The sequence below is a fragment of the Mustela nigripes genome, chromosome 2, assembly GCF_022355385.1.
Source record: "Mustela nigripes isolate SB6536 chromosome 2, MUSNIG.SB6536, whole genome shotgun sequence".
NCBI classification, from domain to species: domain Eukaryota; kingdom Metazoa; phylum Chordata; class Mammalia; order Carnivora; family Mustelidae; genus Mustela; species Mustela nigripes.
In genome coordinates, this window is record NC_081558.1 from 30,435,884 (window position 1) to 30,447,983 (window position 12,100).

Below are 12,100 nucleotides of genomic sequence, written 5' to 3' on the forward strand. Positions count from 1 at the left end.
GCATCTCTAACTTTTAATTTCAGAACACTTATTTCGTGTTTGAAGCCCCACCTGTATTCATTAGGTATTTCTTTCATAGCTGACACTTCTAGTACCCGGTCGCCCAGCATCTCACAGTCTGGAGAAAATTATGTGTCTGTTGTGTATGTGTCTGTCTGTTTACTAGAGAACATTAAGGGAAAGAGTTAACTCTGGATGCCTCTTTCCCCTTCTGAAAAGTGTCTGCAGGGCTGCTTCAGACAGCAGGTATGTTAATTGTCAACTGTGTTTTCAAGGCAAGAACTGGAAATGAGGATGATGTCCTACTAGGTGATAAAATTATCTGTCATAAACCCCAAAGTGGATGTCAAGTTCTGAACCATTGGGAAAGGGCTGATAAAAGAAGTTGGTCGAAGGCAGGGCAGATCAGTGCTTTATAGTTCTTGAACACTTCAGAGCATGGAGTTTTTTCCTGGTCAGTGTGAACAAACTACATTAGACAAAACAAGTCTTGGCTTCTGATGATGGCTCAAAGCTTCAAGATCAGACTACAAACCCAACATTACTGATAACAGTAGCCAGTCTTTCTGTGACCTCTCTCAGCTTCTCCAGCTGAATCAATTTTGGATAGTGTGCTACAATTGTAAGCCCTTAGATCCCATCACCATGGGCAAGTTCCTTCATTATCAGGCTGTCCCTTCATTAACAGAGAGGCTGTTCCTTCACTCCATGCCTGTCCTTTTCCTCCTCACAGTGGACTTCTCCTTCCCAGAATGCACTAGACCTTCTCTTTCTCTTCTGTGTCTTTGTACCCTGCACTCTTTCTCCTTTTTTTTGCTAGATCCATTAGATCTCAGCTCAAATGTCATTTCCTTCATGGCCTCCCAGGTGAGTCTGGGTACCTTCAGGCTATTGTTCCATTGTATCTGCTACTTCTCCCTCTCTCTGGAAAACTGCCACGCATGTAAATTACTTGTTGAGAATATATCTCCCTCATGAGAATATATACTAAGAGGCATGATCCCTCTTACTCATTGCTATGCCCCCAGCTATGCCCCCAGTGCCTAGCATCAAGTAGGTACTCAACAAACGTGTTGAATGAAGGCATAATATAAAACTGAAGATTATGTAGAAAGTACAGAAGAAGCGAGGGATTGTGAATGTCTATTCCTTTGGTTTTATTGCAAAACAGTTGGTGCGTAAATTACTTACAAAATATTATTGCTGGTAAGATGTGAGAAAAAGTAGAGGACTCTCCCTTAGAAATGTTATCAGTAAGTGGATGGTTCCTTAAAGGGTTGCTAACTGACTTCATTCATGAGTTTCTCTGGTTCTATGGAGAATAACATTCTGGAGCTAATAAAGGAGTAAATCTAAGGTAGAGTCTCTATGATTTGGGACAAACAACTCAAGTTCTCTCATCTGTAGAATAGGGATAATAATTAGATCTATTGCACAGGGTGACTGGGAGGATCGATGAGGAAATGCATGTGAATCACTTAGCACAGTGCCTGATACAGTAAATCTTCAGTAAAGGGCAGCTATTACCACCACGGTTGGTGCTTCTGTCCAAGGAAGGCACCTCCACTCCGAAGGAAGCCACTGACCTGAATCACTTGGATTCAGCATCTGATAATCGCTGATGTTACCCTCTGAGGATAGAGCAAGACCTCTCCATCTATACCACCACCACCAGCCCACACTACAAAAAGCCATCTCTCCCATGCTTGGCATTCCCTTAAGCCAAAGCAAAAATGGGACGTCATCAGAGATAACACTAATAATTATGAACACTCACCCCACTCTGAAATTTGAACTGCTTTCTGACCACAATGTTCTGGGGACAAAAGTGAATTCCTTTGATCCAGTTCTGGCTTTTGACCAAAGTGGCAGTCTTGTTCTTTGGCATGACATCAAGAGCTCTGACAAAAGCAGTCTACGCTGCTGGTTGATCTGTACTTAACACCAGCCCTGGTCTTAGATTCTAGCAGGAAGCAGCATATCTACTTGTTTCATTTCTAAGTGGCAAAACAATTAAAATACTAGCAAATGGAAAGAAAGGGTGAATGAGGGTGATCTGAGATCTAGGAGACTGGATATACCGTGGGGTCTGGGCCCCTGACAGATCTGAACAGGGCTTTATCCTGCCTGTCCTGAGTGGCTTCCATTTCCATCGTGACCATCTCAAATGGACTGGCTTGATGGGGGCATCTTAAATGAATTCTAGGGGCCTTCAGAGGATCTAAGGTAGTTATTCTGACTGCCAGGGGACTGGGTGTGGGCCATCCTATATCATCACTCCTCCTTGGAAGCTCCAGAGTTTATGGGAGAGAGTACGCTGGTCAAGCTGGAGCTCTTAACCTCTCTGAGCCTCAGTCTGATCTTCTGCACAAGAACGTTGCTGGGATGGCAGTGTTCAGAGGATGCAATGAGAAAAATGTATTTAAAGCACTTAGCCCTGTGCCAGGCACTTAGCAAGTGCTTAAAGAACAGGAGCAGTTGCTCCTGTCGCTATTTTAAACTTCTGAATTCATCTAATAAAACCATCGTCATATTACACTGAATGGAATGAAAAGCCAAGTGTGGCACTGTGTTCCAGGTCACAGGGCAGCTGGGTGAGGGGCAGGGCTGGGACCCTATTCCAGGTCTCTCCACTCCTGGGCTGTCTTTTTGCTGTACGCCACTGGCTGTCAGGACTCATTTGGTGCAGAGGAGCTCTTCAAGACGTCCCTGCGGGGGGCCTTCCACATTGCTCCCTAAATCCTATCCATGTTCCTTGCAAAATATCCTGCAGAAATGCCTCCTACTTTCCTGCCTCCTGGTCATTGTAATTGCTGTTCCATCTAGAGGATTCTCCTCTTTTTGGCCACAGCTGACCCCTCTTAGTTTCAGCCTATGTCTCTGCAGAGACCCTCCATCACCTCCTTGCTGAAACAACCCTACCCCCATCTCCTTTCTCTCTTTCCCTCCCTTTCTTTCCAGTTTGTGGCCTGAATAGCACTCCCCCTCTTTAATTTTCTTTCCTTTTTTATTGTCTGTTTGTTTTCCTAAATGTAAGCTCCAAAAGGACAGAGAACATGTCTTCCTTGCTCATTGCTGTGTTCCCAGCAACCAACACAATGCATGACACACAGGTGTCTAGTAAATACATGTTAGGTGAATGAATAAACGAGCAAATGAATGAATGAGTAGATTCCAGGACTAGCATATTGGTTAACACCTGGATAGGACCAAGGAAAGTATTTTAATTTGTTTGGAGAGAGACCTAGGTACCTGCTTGTCCCCCTTCCTGGCCTCCTAAAAAAACAGTGTGAGGCTACCCACCAGACAAGGACCCTTCCAAGCAGGCAACCCACACAAAAGCACATCTTGCAGTCAAGGGAAATGGGCGGATAGTTGCTAATCGCGACTTCCAACTGGGCTGATCTTTCCAAAGTTCGAAAGGCGCCTGCCTCCAGAAATCCCAGGCTGCTCCTGCTGCTGAGGCTGGGGAGGGAAGAGGGGAGGGGCGCGCCTGGACGCCTCTCGGGCTGGCACGAAGAAGCCACATCTCCTCCTCCCTCCTCCCCCCAGCTCCTCTCCAAGAGAGGAAGCAATGCAGATGGAGACGAGAAATAAATATTCCTGCCTGCTCTGTGCCACTGCAGACGTTTTCCAAAATGTCTGGCTTGGACCATGAAATCAAGCCCACCCAGGAAAGGAGGCGCTCAGCGGGAGAAAGAGGGGGAAAGGGTGGCATATTTGTCGATACTTGTCAGCTTTCTGGGGGGCACAGCACATGGCTCATACTTGGCAGCCCTGCTGAGGTGGGGACGTGGTAAGTGCACAGTAATACTTGAAGAATTGAATCAGAAATGGGAGCAGAGTTAAGGAAATCCTGCCAGGGTGTCGGCACCATCTCTCTGCCTTTGTCCAGGTCCCGGGACTCACAGCTGGCTCTCTCCTCATTGATTTCCCGGCTCTTCCCACAATGCCTGCTGCCCCTGCCCAACCCTCTGCCCTCTCTTCCACTCCACTCTGGCGTAGTTCATACAACTGGGCGGCAGGAAGTCTTCAAAGGCCCATTGAAATTTGGGCAGGAGCTCAGAATTCCCGTGCAGAGATAGCTATTCCTGCCACCTCTAAGCACAGCTCGCGTTCTCCGACGCTGGAATACCAGCAGGAGATGAGAACAGAGGCTGCAAATGATAAGTGGGTGCTTTTGGCCGTGGGATGGCCAAGTGTGTGGGAGAAGTGTCACTAAGGAAGGGAAGTTACAGGCCCAGCAACAGGCACTGAAGTGTTCTGCAGTTACGGGGACTTCACTAGGCATGCTGAGAGGCTGCAAAATGTCTCAGGAAAGAGATGAGAGCATGAGAATTTCAGCTTGAAAACTCCTGCCTGGGCTATGCTAGGTCGTCTTTGTTTCTCACCCTCCCATGAGAATCCCCCTGGTACGGTGTCCTCTTACTGCTGCCGTGGGGACCCCTTCCCCCAATTCTACTGGGAAGTCAGTCATGAGAGCTGACTTCTGAATTCTGCTCTATAAAAAGCAGAAGGGCTTTCCTGGTTTGCACTCATTCAAGTCCAGTACTGTAAAAACACTTGCTTAAAATGAAGACTTGAAGAAAGTGGTATCTTTGGTGAGTGTCAGGGGAATGTTTTCCAGAAATGCTACAGATAATTCTGCCTCTTTTTACCATTTCCATGTCTTCACTGAGGAATGAAAGATTATCTACTATTTCCCACTCATGTGCCCTGAATCCTTCTTTATGAATCTTCCCCACTCATCTGCCCATCTGCCTTCCAGTGCTAGGCAACTGCCAGCTGAATCCCACTCTCTCTAGGAAGTTGTTCAATGGTGGGGGGAAGCTGGCAGGAGACCTGGCTTCCTATCTCTACTGTGCCCATTGCTGTGTGACCTTAGACCAATTACTTCCCCTCTCTGGGTCTTGGTTTCCTTGTTTGTCAAAGGAGTGGCTTGATAGGTATCCTTACAGCTGGGGCACATTATGGGTAGTTCTACAAAGTGCTGTGGGATAGATTTCCTATTGTCACCACCATCTATCCCACCCCACCTTTACCACTAAATTCCAGGGACTGAAGCCATCACATTTCCAGGGCTGAGTTCAATCCTTATATCTGGAAGTTCAGAGCTGCATATTAAAACAAGCTGGGAATGTGGATATATGGACGCTATCTAGAATTGTTCTAAGTATTTTTTGCCTACATTTCCCTAATTCCCAGAAAATCTAATGCATGGGAAATACCAGTTTAAGGCATATTTAGGGAGAACTTGAGTGCGTGTGTTTTTGCACTATATAATAATCATGTTAGTTATCTTTCATTAGCGATAGCCACTATTTATTGAGGACTACACTATGCTCTCTCACATACATTATCTCCACAATAGCTCACCATAGAAGACATTATCCATTCCTCACTCCATACACCACTGTAGGCAACCACCACTAACACATGAGCACATAAACCCTAACCAAAATTACAAAATAGCACTCCTTCCCAAAGCCAAAACCAAAACCAAAACCAAAGCAAAGCTGAGGCTCAGGCTCAGAGAAGTTGAGACAGTTACTGAAGATCACACAGCTGGTTAATATTGGCAATGGGATCTGAACTTGGTTCTGCCAGATTGATGTGTTAACCCCTAACCCTGTGCTGGGCCTCATCTTGGCATTTAGTGCCTTTCTAGGAGATTCTTCATATGTTAAGTCTGTTTTTAAGACCCAGAGATGGGGCGCCTGGGTGGCTCAGTGGGTTAAGCCGCTGCCTTCGGCTCAGGTCATGATCTCAGAGTCCTGGGATCGAGTCCCGCATCGGGCTCTCTGCTTGGCAGAGAGCCTGCTTCCCTCTCTCTCTCTCTCTCTGGCTGCCTCTCCGTCTACTTGTGATTTCTCTCTGTCAAATTAATAAATAAAATCTTTAAAAAAAAAAAAAAAAAAAAGACCCAGAGATAATAGGACTTAAACTGATTGTCTTTCTTATGGCCCCGTCAGAGGAAAACACCTGGTCTCAAATCCAGCAAAAACCCTGCTATCAGAAATGGCAGGAAAAGAAGCAGTGTCATAAGAAGCACAAGAAGGGTGGGAGAACCAGGCCCCAAAGCAGCCCATTTCTAATGACTATCGCCATTGCTCATTTACCTACAGAGAATTAGACTGGCTTCCGCCCACAACCAAACTTGTTTCTATGCTTGTGCCCTACTCTGGCACAGAATTAGAGCCCCTCACAATTTGTACAGACTCAATCATCCACTCCAGAGGTTGTAAACTCCAATGTTCCCAAGCCTAGGCAGGTACATGAATGAGCAAAATGGCCAAGAAGACACTACAGGAAACTGGCAAACACATGTGTGGTCAATGGGGACCACTGTGAGTCCACTCCAGCAGATGGTTACTATGCATTTATGCAGGCCCAGAGCTGTTAACTGTTCCCTTTATAGAGAAAGCCTGGAATATGGACATCCCTGTGAATTCTCCAGATTTTTAAATGTAGGCAACTAATTCAGTTAAGTGTACCTGACACAGTGAGAACCAAATAAAACATATTTAAAAGCTCTGTCTGACCTGAAGATCTCTATTTGCAACCTTTAAAATTAATTTTCCTCATTTACAGATGGGGAAATGGTAGCCCAGAAACAGGAAGTCATTTGTCTGAGATTGCTAATGTGGGCTCCGGCCAGCAGCTCTCTTTTGGATACATATAGAGACATATGTGTTTGTGTGTGTACATACATATACGTACATACATACTGTATATTCACAAGTGAAATAGAAATGATTTTGGATTACCTGCTGTTGTGAAATATCCTGCTTATTCTCCTAGTGTTATTATATATTAGCAGTTGACCTTAAGTAACATACTTATACAAACCCAAACCGAATTGGCACGTTGGCACCCTGCCTCTAAACCCAAACCCAAACCCAAAATAAAACAAAAACCAGGCAAGAAAGAAGCTCTTTACTTACAGTAAATGACAAAAAAGAAGAAAACAAAGTCCCTTCGTCGTATCTGGATAATTTTGCCAGTACTCCTTCCAAGATGGTAACGAACTAGTAAAACAGCAAAAAAGAATTATTATTTCAAACTCTTAAGTGTTCACACCACGGAGCAACATTTCCCAATCACAGAGAGACTAGCAATGACCTTGCTCGGTTTTGCGTTCTATTATTTGGTTTCCACTTTTGGGGAAAGGAATAGATTGCTTTCACACAGAAATATTTGACTTATCCGGCTTTCTCTTCATTATTATGTGATTGCAAATATAGCATGTTACAGAAGTACAAAGTGACAAAATATTATTGAGTTGCATACAGCATGCGATAATATTAAATGCACTTTTTAAAATCCAAAACTGCGCAAAGCAGTTTTTACGTTACATATTAGCACTACATTTAATCCAATCTATTTTTATTTGTATTTTATCAGTAATTTGGGGGAAACAGAAGTTTAGCACTGGCAAATATAAATGTCTTCCCATTCAGCATTACTTAGTTAAAATTCTATAATTCATGAGGGTGACTGAAATAGCTTTATCTGACTTTTATGTTTTATTATGACTCTCACTGCATGTGAAACGAGGGGAAAGGGGGTTTTCAGGATGGCAGAATTCCTTATTAGCGTTTAACTTTCTGTTTCTAAAATCTAGCTTTGTCAGTGCTGAAAAACAAAACAAACATTTTCCACATAACCTAGTACGACGTCTGGGGACAATTTCTTATTAAGTTAACACATGCCACTTTATCAATTCATCTTCACACGGCTCGCAATCATCAGAAAAAATCATTCCGAGCTGAGCCTGGGTGACGTACGATCTCGTTTCCTGAGAGATACAAGTATTCAGCTCAACTTTTTAACGTGTTACATTTTAATGGAAATGCAGATATAACAAAGCGATGTTCACAATGAAACATTTCACCTGAAGCTGAAGGTTACCTTTGCAACCAAGAGTGTTATCATTTCTTTAACAGTTTCTTCAATTAGTTCATCTATTTTTGAATGGTATTGATGCTAAAGAACACAGAAAGACAAATATTAGCATGTTGGGGAGGTGATGGCATTGCATCCGTCAGTAATTTTTAGACAACACAATTTATAAATAAAGCCTGGCCTGCAGACCCAGTTTATTTCCATACTCCCAGAAGCAGCTGTAAGATTCTGACTCCAGGTCTTTGATGAAGAGAGATCTGAAGCTCTTAAAAAAAAATTACCAGCCACATGGTTCCTCACCCAAAGCTTTTGATGGCTTTGATATGTGTAGATACATACACACAATTACAAATAGCATGCATGGATGGCCTCATGGCCTAACGGTGTGTAGGTCTGGAACTTACAAAACAAGATATCACAATAATTTAATACAGGGGATGAAAAGTTCTCTTTGGAAAACTGCTGGGGGATGTGGTTCAGAATTTGACCAAGACATTGGGACTGATTTTGCAAAAACTGTTCTGAAACCCTCTGATACTTTGGGTTTATGCCCCAGAGCCCACTCATTCTATATCTAGATGTTGACTGAGTGCCGAGGCAAAGTGCCATTTTCTGAACCCTTGTGGCAGCCATTCATTTTCTCTATTCATGGAAAAGCAAATCCAGGTTTAGAGCCTCCACTCAGACTCCTGTTAAGTTTTTCAATTTCTCTAACGTCCGCTGTCGATTAAATTTAAATAGTAATGCAAAAACAAACCCCCACACAAACAAAAATCTGCTGTAAATGCCAGGAAAAGAGGAAAAGCGATTTCAACAGAAAATACTGTATGCCAGTTCCTTGACATTTATTAGATCATTTTAGTATCCATTTGAATTATTCCATATTCCTTAATAAGAAATAACAATGCAAAACATTGTTATTTGGAAAGGAAAATGCACTTACCCACTCTTTAGCAAACTTTCAGAAGGATGATTAATTAGGAACAGAAAAAGAAAAGGAACAGTGCAAATAAAAATTAGGACAAAGGGACACATGAGAAAATTGAAATTAAACAAACCATTCAAAAAGCTAGGAAAACATACAGAAATAATAAGCCATGGGAATGTGGTTTGATATTCTGATAACTGGCAATCAGAATTAATGAAAGCAAGTGAAGGGATGTGATTTAAGTTAATCCAGTAAAAGTCACAGGGGAATTTCCTCTGTAGTTGTAAGACCTGAATAAAGTCCCGGTGCAAAGTCAGGAAGTCATGTCACCTAAGAAAATATAGTTTAGTTTCCTCATCTGTAAAAAAACAGAAAACTGCTACTAATCACGCAGGACCAATGGTGGGGTGGAAAGGGAAGCCAGTACAAACACTGCTTTTGGAAAGAATATGAAGCAAACCCTGTTTAAAGATATTTAGCGGGTCTGTTCTTCTATTATTATTATTATTATTACTTCTTCTTCTTATTATTATTACTTAAAAACCATTTCCTGGTGGTCCTGTTCTCAGACTCACAGATCCATTGTGAGGATCAAGCGAGGATCCTCGCTTGTGAAAACATCTTGTCAACTGTAATTGCAATTCAAATATTATTTGTTTATGCTCATAAAGCAGAAGCTAAGGGTAAGGAGATATGGTCTTAATGCTCAGTCCTCCAATTTTAGTTCCCTTTCAGTTGATTAGAGGAAAAACAATAAAGCAAATCATCCATGTTGTGTAGCCCTGATGAATCAGAACCCACGTTGGCTCTATTGCTAGCTCCTTGAAGGGATTTACTAGTAAGTGGCATAAACCTGAAGCTAAATGCAAAACTATCTGCAGAATTCTGTGCTAGTAACACAAAGAAAGATGTCAGAGCAAAAGAATTCAGGAATATTGACAGGGCTCCAAATTCATTTTTAGGTCTTGAGATAAGATCCAGTATCACATGCTTACTTTCCTCCTCATGTGACTGCCTCACTCTGCTTGATTTTCTTTGGATTACTATAAATGATTCACATTTATTAAATTAATTATGAGAGTCAACTAACTTAGAAAAGCAAGTTGTAGGCTAAATAATACTATCTGAAATATTAAACAAGGGGCTTCTAACCTAAGCAAAGAATATCCCTGAGAATAGAAACATTCTCTTGAAGAACCTGGCTGAAAAGAGCAAGCAGAGCCAAGAGCTGTTGTTTTCCATGCACCAAGAAAGACACAGGCTCTTGGTCTGGGGTGTTAGTAATATCATTCTTTCTTGAAAATCAAATAAGCATTTTCTTCTCAAGTGGGGGGAACCTCAAACCTTTCATTCTGGAAGAAGTCCAAACTGAAGGATATGGAGATGTGGTGGGTTGATGGGAACCTCTTCCCACCTTCAGTTTTTCCATGCCAAATGTGACCATGACCACCCCACAGAGAGTCCCACTGTCTCTTCTTTTCATTCTAAACAAATATAATCATCTCCACTCCTGTTCTCATTTCTTTTTTTCTGTCATAAAAAAGTCATTTTGCTATTTGCTATGATTATTCTGCCTTTTCCTTCCAGAAGAAACTTGAACATGTCAATCTCTGTTGGTCTATTTCCTCATTTCCTCATTGAGGCTAAAAATGACCCCTGTGAATACAGGAATCCTAATCACCTAACACAGTAGTGAAACAACACATGGAAATATGGTTTGGAAACTGAGAAGCAGTATACAGCAGTATTACTACTATTATCATTAATTGGTTAGCATAGTGGTTATATGTGTGTTTACATTTTTCTACACTTATGTAAAACTTATATATATATTCTGTTGTATATAAATTACAATCTGAATTAATTAAGACCTATTTTGGTAAAGAGTACAGTAGGGTAACGTCCCCTGTGCTTATCATGAATTAAAGCAATATACATCAAAGCAGGCCCTCCATTCCTATGTGAGGAAGTGCAAAAATGTATGAATTTCTTTTACCAGAGTCTCCTGAGACTCATTTGATTAACTTTAGCTTTTCTGGGGGCAATAGTGAGCACTCCGCCTTCGTTCTGATTTTTCTGGGGAGATTATTTATTCCATGCACATGTGAAGTTCCACGAAGGGGTATAAACACTACCAGGACATCTTTTAGGTACCATCCCCCCAATAAGATAATCTTGTCACAAGTCTCTTGCAGTCAGACAGACTATCCAATTCCATCTGCATCTCAATATGGGTACAAAGAGGGATCCTTCCTGTATTTGCATTTTCTAGTTCACTCTTTGGGTGTCATTGGATTGGCTTGACCCTAGCAGTAGTAGTAGTAGTAGTAGTAGTAATGCCCACAAATTACATTCTGGGGCACTAGACCATGATAATAGCAAGGGAACTGCTAATCTTCAATGCTACGGAGAGTTTGGGGCATTTACTTCTGCTTCTGATGAGCTGAGCTACTGCAAATTCACAATCACTTTGTAAAAATCATTCCACTTGACTTCCTGTACTGCACATTTTGCCTTGTCATGGAACAGATTGTGTGTATGTTGTCTTTCTGTTAAGACCATCTGACCTTGGATATGAGATGAAAACACACTAGACCAAGTGAGAAACTATTTAATACACAATTTCCTCTCTATTGGTGCTTTGCAAATTTTAATGAAAAAATTTAAGATGGAAAAGTATGGTTAACAAATGCTTCAACAGCTGCATTTAGATGAGAATTTACCCTGGTGATGAAATTCAGGAAGTGGTCTTGAGATGGGAGAACACTGTGTCACCTGGCCAGTCACTAGTCTAAAACACTTTGAGGGAGTTGGAATCCAGGTGGAAGCAGGTACTATAGCTAGATCTACACATGAGCTTAATATCCATGCTCACAAAGTAAAAACTATGCAAAAACATTGAACTGCGGGGCGCCTGGGTGGCTCAGTGGGTTAAGCCGCTGCCTTCGGCTCAGGTCATGATCTCAGGGTCCTGGAATCGAGTCCCGCATCGGGCTCTCTGCTCAGCGGGAGCCTGCTTCCTCCTCTCTCTCTCTGCCTGCCTCTCTGCCTACTTGTGATCTCTCTCTGTCAAATAAATAAATAAAATCTTAAAAAAACAAAAAAACAAAAAAAAAATTGAACTGCTACCTATTCTCCCAGTTTCTAGTCATCCTTGGCCAATCTCATTTTTACAATTCAGTTGACTTTGGAGATGAATATCCCCATTCTTCAAAATGAGAAAAATTACTGAGAGACCCTTTGCATGGACTTCCCATTGAAGTTCCA

The 12,100-nt window shown here is 42.1% G+C and overlaps 1 protein-coding gene across 1 annotated transcript in view; it reads right to left on the minus strand.

The window, feature by feature from the left end:
- CADPS (calcium dependent secretion activator) overlaps positions 1 to 12,100 on the minus strand; it is a 472,322-nt gene that overhangs the window by 62,449 nt on the left and 397,773 nt on the right. The window contains 3 exon segments of the mRNA XM_059390086.1: positions 6,945 to 7,028; positions 7,912 to 7,986; positions 8,849 to 8,863. Of these exon segments, the coding sequence (XP_059246069.1) occupies positions 6,945 to 7,028; positions 7,912 to 7,986; positions 8,849 to 8,863 (174 nt within the window).